Source organism: Balaenoptera ricei, chromosome 12 (assembly GCF_028023285.1).
Source record: "Balaenoptera ricei isolate mBalRic1 chromosome 12, mBalRic1.hap2, whole genome shotgun sequence".
NCBI classification, from domain to species: Eukaryota; Metazoa; Chordata; class Mammalia; order Artiodactyla; family Balaenopteridae; genus Balaenoptera; species Balaenoptera ricei.
In genome coordinates this window covers 30,065,751-30,079,491 of record NC_082650.1, presented here as the reverse complement: position 1 = coordinate 30,079,491, position 13,741 = coordinate 30,065,751, and the positions used below count along the sequence as shown (strand labels likewise).

Here is a 13,741-nt window from a genome sequence, read left to right as displayed (position 1 = left end):
GTTGTGATTATTAAGAAACTAAACATTTTCAGACAACCAAAATATTTGAGGTTTGTATCCCTAGGCTGGTAGACCCCTACTTCTTCTCCAGACCTATCCTGTCAGTCTTCTGGAGTAGTTGTCAAAGCTCCTCAGGTGATTGGCATCCACCGTGCCAGATTCTAGCATCAGTGAGGGCAGAGACTGGGACCCACTCTTTCACTGTTACATTCCTAATTTTTAGCCCAGAATGTGAAGTGTAGAAGTTGTTCAATAAATGTTTGTGGAATGAATGAATCAATGGATAATCAGTTCTGAAATGGAAGATCAGTGTTGATATCAATCTCTCTCTTTTTGATATAGGCGGGAATAAAAATCATCTGGAGTAGACAGAAGGAAGACCAAACTAGGCATCCCTGAAAAATGTTCATCTCTTGACTCTGCCCTACTTTTCTGTGTTGCAGGACTTCTTGGCCCCGCCAAGAGAGATGCGTGGCTGCAGTTGAGGGCTGAGATTGAAGGTCTGACGGACTCCTGGCTAACAAATGCACTTAAATCTTTATCAATTATTAGTACTAGGTAAGTGGTATTGTTTCAGTTTCTATATTTATTGTATTGAAGATGTAGTTCTAATAGCATAGCATATATCAAAATGTTTTCATTCCCAGATTTGTTTTAGAGTTTGAAGGGACCTAAAATTCACTGTGTGTGTGTGTGTGTGTGTGTGTGTGTGTGTGTGTTGGGATGGAGGATGGGGGTTGCTGCTTCTCAGAATAACTGGCAGATCCATCTCTTTACCGTTCTCTCCTCATGACCCCTGATAAACCCCATGGGAATGTCATTTGACTTGCAAATTTAAAAAAAGCACTCTTTTGGTGACAAAGTACAGAAGATGATGGCAAAAAACACAATACTGTTTATACAATTAGTGCATGTTTTTAAGTCTTTTATGCCATTATAGAGAATATACATAATTTGAACACATCAAAAAAAAGCAAGAGAAAGCTCCTGAAAAAGTTGTAACCTTTGTGTTGTTTAGTTCAAACAGTGAAATGCTGACTTGTTAGTGTAGATAATAGAACTGAATTGACATAACTAGTTGCGTACCATGTGCCATAAATGCTAATTAATAATATAAATCTGGAACATGATAGCTAGTAGGGTGGGGATGAATCTTTGTTCTATCCTATTCCTTAGTTTTATTTCTGTGTTGGATGAATAAATAAAATCATGCTTAGCAAATGTGTGGGTAACACAAAATTCAGAGAAGAGCTAATATTTGGACTGATTGAATCAAGATACAGAGAAACCTTAGCAGAGTAAAAGGAGAGTCTAATCAGAACACGGAAGTAAACGAGTGTGTCCCGTATCCCACACGTGGCTTTTAACCCTGTGGCATGACAAGCCACTGCATTTATAGCAGAGTCTCTAAATGGAGAGGGGAGGGGGCAGTAGATTCCTGGGTCAGGCTGGGGAAGCAGAACAGAGTACTTTGCTCAGTTCTGGGCACCTCATTCCAACAGGGGCTGTGCCATATTTGTAGCATCTTGTGTCCAGCAAAGTGGCCAGAAGAGTTTAGGCTGTGGAAACTACATAAAAGGAACAGTCAGAGGGAGGAACCAAGGAGTTTAGTCTGAAGAAGAGCCGTGTGTGGAACAAGGTTACCAATTTCAACTAGTTGAGATGTTGGGCTGGAAATAAATTACATTTCCCTCTGCATCTATGAAGGAGAGAGTTGGTCCCAATGAGTAGGAAGCCAGGGAAGGGAGGTTCTGGCTCCATGTGGGAAGAATTGTCTAACAATTAAAGCTGTTTTAAAATGGGACTTGCCGCCTTGTGAGCTCTGTGCAGTTACAGAGACATGGAGACCAAAGGGCAAGGAAGCTGGGATGTGAGGACTCCAGCCCCTAAAATCGTGTGTAAAATGTAGAAGGTGCTTTCATTATTTTTAAAGAGATCTCCTAGATAGTTAAAAACCAAAGGGTATTACATTACATTGTTATATAGATTATCTATGTGTAGCCATTGTATATTATATATAGATTATTATTAAACACATGGGTATGTGATATAACTAACTAACTAAATAAATAAATGTATGGCAAGGAAAGGAAGGGAAAAAATAAATCATTATACACTGAAGTTTTAAGTACCATGAAAGTTGCCAATTTATCCACATCTATTACCTTGTTGGTAAATTTCACAAACTGTCAGAAAAGCAGATGTTTACACCAAACACTGCTGAATTATATATCAGAGCCTGTAGCAAAGTGTGTACACTCTGACTCTAATTCCTCTTCTAGGAATGTAGTCAAAGGACATAATCATATGCATAGGAAAAATTTATATGTAAGGTAGCATTGTTTATGATACTGAGAAATCAAAACCGTCTTAGTGACTAAGCTTAACTTTAAAAAATGGTGGTGCAGCCACAAGATAGAGTAGTTTGCATACATTATGTTTTGTTGGAGAGGGAGAATAATGGACAATATGACATATATAAATAGGCTCATGATAAAAACAAATGAAAAAAGTAAAATGTAAGATTACACATACAGTATGATCCTAATGGGAAAACAATCTATATGCAAACTGAAAATCTGAAAATAAATGCACAAAATGGGGACAGCAGTTATCATTTCTGGATGGTTAAATAATTGGTGCTTTTCATTTTCTTCTTTATATTTGTCTGCATTTTACAAATGTCTATATATGCAATTTATAAATGTATGCAATGTTTATAATTGAAAATTACAATGCATTATAAATTGCATATAAATATATGCAATGTTTGTAATTTATTTATTAGATTTCAAAACCACATCTATAAATTTAAAAAGCCTGTGCTTTATTTTATTCTACCATGTTTTCATTCTGTAACACTCATCTATATATGACATTGAATAGCATCTTATTTTGATGAAATATGATGTAGAACCTTGTGTCACAGTACAGTAATGTGTTTGTGTATTATTCTTAGTAGTCTGCCATTATTTGGGGAAGTTTTGTCTGATCATAGGCAAGTCATTTTCTAGCTCTTTATTTTTTTATTAGTAAAATTTAATATTGTATTCATGATACTTATTAAACTTCTACCTCTAGAAGTCTTTGTTTCTTTGTCCCATATAAATTGATAACCTCATCATTTGTATCTAGGAGTCAATGCTCCTATTACAAAAATCAGGTGTCTATGGAGATAATTTAGAAATGAAAATGTTTTAAAAGGCTATCGTTATAAAGGTTTTATGATTGTTTTTAAATAAATTGTAGTCTTCTTTACGCATGATATGTCTAAAGAATATAAAGCATAATATGAAGAGTACTGGGGGCTGAGCATATACATACCTATGAGAATTTAGCGCTCAACTTGTCCTTCTAAGTTGCCCTTGAGACCAGTTTTCTGAAAATCAGTCTGCAGAATTCTAGAGAATATTGTTTCGGCCCTTACAAATATGTATTAAAGGCTCATGATACAAAATATCTAGTAGAGAAAGGTGCATAGCTATATGCCTTCTGATTCCCAGTTTCGGGTGTGTGGTTTGAGCCCCTCCAGGCGGGACAGCTCAATTTCCCTGTAATCCAGAAGGAAGGGCCACAGTCCATTCTTTTCCTTAACTCAGGCTAACAGTCTCCCCTCTCTTGGTGTTTCCTTTTTCTCACCTTCCCCACTGCACCCTCACCCCCCATCCTGTGCTACTGTGAAAGAAACAGATGTAAATTGCAGAGTGGGAGAGTCTCACTCTCAAAGGGTAAGGCCTTAGTAAATGGATTAAAACAAGGCCCATTAAGTGCAGTTTGCCCTTGGTTGTTAGAAGGAGATTCAGGGACTCAACCCCTTCTGTTCTAAATAAGAATCCTCTCTATTTTTACTTCTTTAGGATGCACCATTTGTCAGTACCTTGATTGGGACTTTCTGGGCTGTTTCTTGCACAAAATCCAAAAACTCCTCTTACACATCCCATCACCTCCTCCCTTCCTGTGTCCTCTACTTTCCCAGGCTCTAAAAACTCTGGGACGTGGAGTCCTATCACCCTAAAAAACACCTTACCTGCATCAAATAACAAAGTCCCCTGTGACTCTTTGTATATGTGCAAATTTTATGAAAACTGCTGATGTGCATACTTGTAAAACTCAGAGGTAAGCCATGCCCCCTTTAATGATCTTTCCATGATTGCCACTGGCCGAGGTAGGGATCCTTCTGTGAGGTTCCACAGGGACCTGAGGAGATCTTGGTTATAGAACACATTTCTTATTCGCAGGGGTCTATTTACTTGTCTCCCTCCCTGTCTAGCTTGTGATCTGGGTAGGAAGGCAAACTTATTTTCCTTCACTTCCTTCATTTTGGGATGTATTTCTGGCATCTGGTATTGTGCCTACTGGGTGATAGGTACCATAAACAACTGTTGAATATTGAAAGTGTAGGTTATCAGGGGCTGTTCATTATGGAATTGAAAGACTGCAGGATAATTTAAAATTTGTACTATTAGAAGTTATCTAGTACTAGAAAACAAAAATGCCTGTTTCCTCCTCATCTTAGGAGTAACTGCGTAAATGTCTTGGTAACAACAACCCAACTGATCCCAGCACTTGCGAAGGTTCTACTCTATAGTTTAGGAGGTGCTTTTCCCATTGAGAATATTTACAGTGCAACTAAAATAGGTAAGAAAATTATTTCTAACTCTGTGTGAAATATGTTCATATCTGTGTTTTGGGGGATTTTCTTAATGTGTGTCTCCACATGATTCCCTCTTTCATCAATTTTGCTATAAGAATATCAAGCAAATTTGAATAGAGCTCAAATAACAAAGTCCCCTGCAACTCTATGAGCATGTGCAAACTTTATGAAAACTGTTGCCTATGAAATTCTGAACTCAGTATCTGGATAGTTCTGACTCTTTATATATACATATACATTTATATTATATTTGTATTTCATTATGGCACATGTTATCTAAATAATATACAGTATCTTTAGCTATAGTATTTAATATTTTACCTAATATGGTATATGGTATTACATCCTTGCATATGCAATAATCTAGATCTAAGATAAAAATACTGTTTTGGCATTATAAGGGAGTCAGATGGATTGAACTAGTAACCTTAATTCCAGGGGAAAAAAAAATTCATGAATCAGAAAACATAATTGGAGCATTCATAACATATGAATGGCTGGAAATCCACATTTCCAGAAACGTTCAGTAGCAATCAAAGAACTACAACCTTGTTTATGTAGATCATTGCTATCTGTGGAGCCATCTTTGACTTTAAGTGCCTTTCACCTGCACTAAGACTTCTAATAAACTTTCAAAAACAAAAGCTCATCAACTTCTGCCATCTTGAAAGAGTTAAAAGAAAACAACTCGTGTATTCTGTCATCTGTCAAGGAAATGCCTGGGGAAATAGATGGGTTGTACAATGTGCCCTGAAGGTCAACAAACTTAGGCTCTGGCAGCTTGACAAGAGTTCAGAATCCTAAAATCCCCTACCAGAAATAACCTGCCCTGGGCCTTGCTGAGTTCTGATATTGGCACAGGCAAAAAGAGCCCCCAGCTACAGCTGTTTTGGGAGTATAGTTAAAGAGAGCCAAGCTTTCATAAAGTAAATTCCTCATTCTCCTAAGCACTGCAATTCAGAGCCCTGGTACCAATCCCATTCATTTTTCATATAAGTATATTTATGCTAGCAGGATTAATACATCGAACCTGATTCTGCTTTTTGACAAATCAAGTAGTTTTACACAAGCATAAACATTTCCTCTGGTAAGGACGACATTCTTTCTTATTGGCCAAATTGTTCCATATCTTTAATCTGAAAACAAATCATTTCTATTTTTCCCTTTAAGCTAGTATTTTTTGGAGTTCTGAACTATCAGAGTAAGAAAAAGTGAAAAAGTAGCCATGACTGAATGAACATGCTGGGAATGAAATTCAGAGAATAATGCCAGTGTTGTAAAAACAAAGAACATGTAGAAATTCTGTGGTGTTATTCCCACAGTGCGATCAGAGGATACTAGTGTCACCAGTACTGTGGCCCAAGCAAATAGCACCCTTCGTACAATTAATCTGAGCAGACTAGCTCCCAGCCACTTGAAGAAAGGAATTGTTTATCAAGATAAATCCCTATCTTAGTATTTCCTCTTTCGTTCTAGGTGAACCTTCAATTTTTCACAGTAATAATTTTAGCTGACTTGTCTATACTACTTAAAACAAACTAGATAGAATGTAGAATTACACAAATAAATGTAAAAACTGATAGTGGCTTGTAAAGTTGTTCCTATAGTCTTTTGATGGACTGAAAGATATCAAAAAGATATAAACATTTTTTCCGATTAGATACTTAGCCCTACTGACTTTTTTTGGAGTGTGAAATACATTCATTTAATAATCTGTCTTAAGTAAAGACTTAGAGTATTCAACCATATTTGTTGATTTCATAAACCCAGAGTTTGCAAGCGAGTTTAAGTGATTGATGTTCAAGAGAAAGTAACTTAACACTTTATGAATCTTTAGGTTAATGAATGCAATGGCTGGAAGAATAAGCAGTGCATTGTTTTTCAGGCAAGGAAAGCTGTTTTGAGCGTATAGTGTCCAGATTTGGCACTAACATAACTTATGTTGTGATTGGAGATGGCCGAGATGAGGAGCATGCCGCTAACCAGGTAACTTCACTCTGAACTTTATCTTGTTTATCTTCCAGGAAAAGAAAGTTGCTTTGAACGAATAATGCAAAGGTTTGGCAGAAAAGTAGTATATGTTGTAATTGGGGATGGTGTAGAAGAAGAACAGGCAGCAAAAAAGGTAACCTGTTTCAAACAATGTTGGTGTGATACTTCTAATGCAAGCTTTTTTGTTTGCATTCCTGTAGTTTGGCCCAATGGCAGCTTGACAAATGATTTAAATTTATAGATGCAAAGCAGTAAGAGCATGAGAAGGTCAGTACTTACATTAAAATAAACCATTTGGAGTCTAGCATTTTTTTTGCCTGAAACTTCATAGGAAATGTAGGAACATTTAGTTACATTTATTTGTGTGTGTGCTTATGTGTGTTTGTGTGTGTGTGTGTGTGTGTGTGTGTAATACACACAGATATAAGAAAGATGGGGGAAAAAAACCCATTTTTGAGCACATGAAGTTCAACAAGATTAAAGACTCTTAACGAGCTCCATAGAAAGCCATGTGAGTGGCTCAATTCTTACCCTTTTCCCATCCATCCTCTATGCCATATGGTCCTTGTGAGTGCCTAGTACTAATTATGCCCCATGATGATAAATCTGAGGGTAGCTTTAATAGATGAAGAAAAAAACTTACTAGAGAAGTTAATAAATGCTATTGGAGTGGGATATATTATTCAAATCCTTTTGTGCCAACTTGTTATAGAGACTTAGAGGCAATGTCCCTTACATCTTCTAGAAGAGTGTTATTTGTTTTGGTGAGTCATTGGTACTTGATTGAAGCCAAGCACCTGGCTTTGAATATATTCAGAAGATCTCATAGGCCCTAGGTATTTAAATCAGCCTTTTCATCTGGCCCATATTTCTGAAAAAATCAAGGCAATTAAAAAACCATTAACTGGTTGGTCCAGCATCAAAAGGAGAATGATATCAAGATAGGCCCCAGATACCAGACTATCAATCAACACAACACTGAGATCTACTGCTTCCTTCACTGATTGATAGCAAAATATCATCTAGCCAGGATTACAGTGATGTAATTTATAAAACAAAGCAAAATGATGAATAAGTATTGTTGAACAATGACATGTCAGCATATATTGTTTTACATAGAAAGAATATTGTCTTTATTATCCTGAGGAGATTTCAAATCATTATCTGATAAAGACTTCACTAAACACTTGCATGTGCTGGAGTGTTTATCTGATTTCTGTCCCCCCTCGCCCTCCTCCCAAAAAAAAACAAACAGCTTCCTAGGAAAGTCTATAGTGATACTAGAAAGATAAAAGATATGATTTATGTTTGTAGTCAATACAAATCATGCAAAATGAAGAAAAAGAAGGAGCTTCCACTTTAGAAGGTTTGGTGACACGTTGGAAGCCATACTTGAAATATTCCATGCTTTTCCATAACATTAAGAGAGTTGTTTCAGACTCATCCTCCCACAGTGCCCCTCGGTCTTAATTAGCAGTGTCAGTGACCCAAGCTGACGACCACTTGAAATCCTTCCGGTTGCACACAGTTGAAATATCTTCTGGAGTTTGTCAGTGTCCTGAGTCCTTGTTGTTTCAATTTTTCATATTGGCACCATAATTACACAAAACAAAGAGCAGTCAGTGCGGCCACCATAGCAAGCATTTTACATGTCTTTTAGCCTATGTGAAATTCACACACATCTAGGTCAGGGCTAATAAAATTCACTTTTCCAAACCAGAAACAGTATATGCCTTTGAAAGTTAAAACTTATAAAGTCAACCCCATTTATGCGTGGCGTGAAAACTAGACTTGGTATACCAGTTGTTAACACCTTCGGCTTTAAACCCAAAACTTCAGGAGAAAAAGGCATGACTCCAAGTGGATAAGAACCTTGGTTAGAATGCTATTTCCAAATGGTTGTTTATGTAGGTACAGTTTTGGTGATGGTGAAGGCTTATAATTCTATTTTGAAACACAGGTGGTTGGTTTCTCTAGTATCCAGAATGCATGCTCTTCTTTGGATGTAGCTGTAATCGCATGTGCAAAAATATAAAGTACTATTTTGCTATTACAAATAGATCTGAGCTGAATTTTTAAAAAGTTACTTCTAAGTGAATTTTGTGCTTTAATTTGACCCAAAAGCATAGTTTGTTTTGTAAATCTAAGAAGAAATTTCAAAGTTTACAACTGAACTCCCCTATAGAAATACATGATGTGAGCCATATTTGTAATTTTAAATTTTTTGGAAGCTGTGTTTAAAAAAATTAAAAAGAGAGACAGGTAGAATTAGTTCTAATAATGTACCAATATACTCAAAATGTTGTTGTCTAAACACCTAATAAGTATAAAAACTATTCATGTGATATTTACATTTTTAAAACAATTCTAAGTCTTCGAAATCCAGTGTGTATTTTGAACTGGACTTGCCGCATTTTGAGTGCTCAATAGCCATATTGGGCTAGTGGCTACCATATTGGGCAGTAAAAAACTATATAACAATAGTGATTATTATTTGAATTATTAATTTTTATAATAAAGTGTCTTTTCCATGTTACATATAATATATATATATTTCCATTTTACATGCAAATATATATTCTACAAGATGTGATCAGCCCAAACTTACAAATAAAGCTTTGATTTTGTTAATTGCTATAGTGCATTATTTCTTTTTTTTCATTATTGTCCACAATGAAGTATTTTTAGACATTTTTTTCCTAATCACAACCCTTCATGAAATTTTAATACCACGCATATACCATTACTGGTATAGCTTTGGAGAGCCACAAACCATTGTAATATCTAAGAATTTTTTCCCCACAAAAACTCATTTTTGTCCCCTTAAGGGGGTGATATCTCCCCCTTGAGCATGCATTCTGGAGTGCTTTCCCTCAGTCCCACACCAAGGAAATAAATCAGGTCAACTCTGCTGGCTTAAATTATTACTTACCCCAGACAAGTAAGAAACTTGATCATCCCCACATTTTTTTTCTACCTTATATAGTCCAGCTTCAAATTATTTTTTAATGTAGAGAGGAATTCACCCTCTTCCTCTCAAAGAGAAAAAAAGCCTTGGATTTAGGAAGTTTATCATTTTTTCTGAGAGCTGGACCTTAAGGAGTGATGTAGTAAGTAAAATTTGTTTTCCTCCAGCCACATAGGATTTTGATGCTCAGCTTGCTTTCCCGGATGCTGATATTAGTAATGATACTTTCCAAAATAAATATTAAACTACTTAAGAAATCTTATTACTTTCTTTTATTATCATTAAAATCCAGTTCAGATCTATTTCTCTATTATTTTGACAATACCACATTGATACTACCGAGCCTTCAAATATGATCATCCCTCCCTTAAACTCCCTCCCTTGAACTTGGGTGAACTACACTTCCTTGTGTGGACCGCTGCTTCACTGAGATAATAGTTATGCTCTCTCTCCATCCCTTCCCCTTCTCTCTCCCATCCCTCCCTCTCTTAACCACACAGCACAATATGCCCTTTTGGAGGATATCAAGTCATTCAGACCTCTTGGCTCTACATCAAGCACTGGAATTAGAGTATTTGTAACTGTGTTCTCTAGCTGGAGATCCGTTTTTTTGTTGTTGTTTTTTTTTTGTTTTTTTTTTTTTTATATTTCAAGTACACTGAATTTTTATGTGTGATTCAATGCCTCTGGCTTTACACATATAAATTGTCTTAAAGGATGAAATCATATTTGGAATGAGAATTCCAGAATGAAGAATTCAGATTGCTGAATGGAATTAAACTTTAGTGCTACAGAAAGGAAGCTCTATGGTCTTATATTTACAACACTTTAATGGTTTAAAAAAAAAAATCTGTGGAGGTTGCTGGTACACACCGAATGAGTCCTAACTGGAAATAACAGCTTTAGCAAAGAGCTCTCACCCTGGCAAAGCACCAACACAGGCTCCGTCTGACAAGGTTCAACAACATTCCTCAAAATGGGAGATCTTCTCAGCCCTGAGGTTTGAATCTGACTTTAGCCTACCTAGCCCAGAAAATCTGAATTGGAATGCACTCAGACTGTGTAAGGACAGTCCTATCTAGACCTGTAATTTGTGTAAATTATTGATGAAAGTAATTTACTGTGACTTTATTAGCAGCTGACTTTGAAAGTGGATGCAATTTTTCTTTCATTTGTCGGGGAGGGTAGTGGGAGGGGAAATGGGAATCTAATCATGTCTCTTTTTTAAGTTTGGCAAACAGAATGTTCATACTGATGTGTTGTGCCTTAAAGACAAGACAGCATTTGTGTGTTACAATGTAACTTTGGTTAAAACCTCTGTAGATAATGAAGAACAAAAACCTTTGTGATCATTCTTAAGATGACCAAATTTAAAATTCAAGCTATCAAAGCTTAATAATGCATCAGCAAGAAACTGAGTATTTGTTGCAATAAGAAAACAATAATAATAAAGGAAAGCTTGTGTTTTATTTGGGTTCTTAATAATTCCAATAATTGTATGAGGCAACTATTTGTGCATCCAACCAGAAGCAGAAGGTTTGGGAAAGACTGTGGGACCTTTACTTAGAAAGTGAAATGTATGTTGAAACCTCGAGTACCCTTTCTACAGTTTTACTGGAGAAAACTAAGAGCCATACTCATGATGACCTATACTATTTGGAGTTTGACCTGTTGATACGTCTAGGTTGTATAGAGGAAAATATTCTGATGAAAATCATAAGCAAATATCACCCAAACTTTCTTAGAATATGCATGAACATGGCTTAAAATTCACATTGGGTGAACAGGGCTTAAAATAAAGCTAAGTGCATTTATTCCCAATGCCATTGCAAAAATGAAGTGTCATCAGTAGTGGAAGGTGAATGCCCCAGACAGTTTCTAAGGAAAGAAGTGAATCAATGAAAATTTTACCTAGACTATCATCATAAAATAAATTAACAAGTGAGCCAGATCTTGGCAGCATTACTGAAGTTACAACAGTGAAATAGTATCTGGTTCTCTGTCTTAACACATCCATCCAGTTTCTCTCCATTACAGACCTGCGTACCTTAGTTTCTGGCTGTACCATTACTGCACAATGGACTTCATTCATTGCAAGGAGAGCCTGTCATCGTTGTGTTTGCATGTTTTTTTTTCTTGGTGTGTAGCCCATGTTAGGAACACGATACAGGTTCTCCTGTCATTTCGTATGACATGATTTCCCTTGTGGAAATTTAAGACTTCAAGATCTAGGAGTGTTTTAAAGGTGTCTACACCTGCAGTTCTGTGTTTAAAATGTCACAGTGTGGAACTTGCCATCCAGCTACTAAGCAGTGCTCCTAACCAGAGGCTGGTCCATGATAATCCATCATCTGAGGCTTCGGTGGTTCCCAAATGATTGGTGCTTTGTACACTGATCACAACATTTGCTATGGAAATGTGATTTTATTTTCCAGGCTATAAACCTGTATTTCTTTACTGTACGCTAAGGCCATGTTTACATTGGGCAGAAAGAGATTGAGACCCTATTTTGCAGATTTTAAGGTTGTGGTTTCATCACATGTAGACCTTAATCTTAATCTTTAAATTTTGTAGCTTTTGGCTACCTCTGCACCAAGTACTGTTGCAGACAAATTAAGGTTGGAATACTTTAATAATAATAATAATAATAATAATAATAATAATAATAAATCTTATATTTCTATTGGCCTTTAGCTTGAAAATAGTAGTTTTAAAAAATTAAAGAGCTGCATTGATTATCAATACATAATTCTATTTTGTGCACTAAAACCTTAAATATTTATTACTGTGAACAAAGCAAAATTATCTTTACTGTAGAGCCAGGTTCTTCAAATGATAGAATTTTGGCATTACATCGAAATTTTCCACTCTTTTTTTCATATCAAACAGGCAAGGCTTCTTATGCTGCTAAACCTGCAGGTACAGAAAGGAACACCCCTTTACAGGGCAAAGAGAAAAATCACTGATTACATCAGCAGTGCTATTTCTCACAGACCTCTTCGCCGATGATGATGTGTTCAGAAGAGGCTGCCAGCCTAAAACCTAAATGCTAGGTTGTCGGAGAACAGTTCACCTGGCACCACCGTGGTGCAGGCCAGTGAGCCCACATCACAGTTTGTCCTGTGACCTTGAGCATGCTCAGGCTAGAACGCTTCTCTTCCCCCCCTAGGAACCCAAGATCCTATTCCTTTCCCATCTTAAAAACAAAAGATAAACCAACAAACAAAAAAGCCCCTTTGGAAGTTTCCATGTTCTGTTGACATATAGAATATTGTGCCTTATTATAAACCAATTTGAAATGTTTTGTCACGGACATGGGTTTTTGGTTCCTATATGTACAAACTTGTGATATCACCGGGACAGGTAACCACCTCGTGTTACACCTGAAGAATAGCAAAACAGGTGGCCCAGCTACAATAGTGTCACAGACAAGATTAAGTCATTATACCCTGCAAAGATTTGTAAATCAAATTCAGAGGCAAAAAAATATTTTAGTATCATGCAATTTGTGCACAAAAAGTAGATAATAACACTCTAAAGATGTTTTTTCCCTTAGTCTCTGGTGAGCTAAGATTCCAAATAGTGTCAACAGCATGCTCAGTATGAAGGTTTTTTTGGTTTTTTTTTAATGCACATTCGTTTATGACAAGCCTGCATTCTCAGTGAATATGGCATTTAGTATTTCTTTTAAAAACAAACAAGCATCTTGAGCCAAAGTTGCATTTTTGACTCCCAACTATGGTAGCATTATGGAAATCTAACAAAGTCAAGGGTTTCTGTTACGTATTAGTAAAGTATAGATTATTGGGGCCTACATAATTTAAAGAAATGTAAATTAATATTAAAAGCTTGTAAAAATATGTATATCTTTACTATTTCTCAATAAATACCTTTGGAAATGATTTCATTTTCTTCACCCTCCATGTCGTAGAGTTTCTGTTGTGTGTATTAAGCTTGATTCTAAATAACATGAAATTTGTATTTAGGCTTCTTGCTGTCTTCTTACCTTCCCTTGTTTGTGCCCTAAATTGCATGGTTTGCAGTTAAGGCAAGCTGAGCTGCAACACAGTAAAATGTCACTAATTAAGACTAAAAGTGGGCTGATGTACTGAAAAAGATGTGAGTAC

The 13,741-nt window shown here is 36.3% G+C and overlaps 1 protein-coding gene across 20 annotated transcripts in view; it reads left to right on the top strand.

Annotated features, from left to right (window-relative positions):
* EYA4 (EYA transcriptional coactivator and phosphatase 4) overlaps positions 1-13,516 on the top strand; it is a 293,920-nt gene extending 280,404 nt beyond the window's left edge. For 14 of the 20 annotated variants that reach the window (XM_059941173.1, XM_059941171.1, XM_059941172.1 and 11 more), the window contains 4 exons: positions 444-558; positions 4,517-4,638; positions 6,679-6,779; positions 10,115-13,516. In XM_059941173.1, coding sequence (XP_059797156.1) covers positions 444-558; positions 4,517-4,638; positions 6,679-6,779; positions 10,115-10,195 — 419 coding nt within the window. In that variant the 3' untranslated portion in view covers positions 10,196-13,516. Of the gene's footprint in view, positions 1-443; positions 559-4,516; positions 4,639-6,539; positions 6,641-6,678; positions 6,780-6,846; positions 6,883-10,052 lie in introns of those variants that run through there. The other 6 variants (XM_059941175.1, XM_059941166.1, XM_059941182.1 and 3 more) reach the window with 4 other exon arrangements.
* Positions 13,517-13,741: the final 225 nt, after the last annotated feature.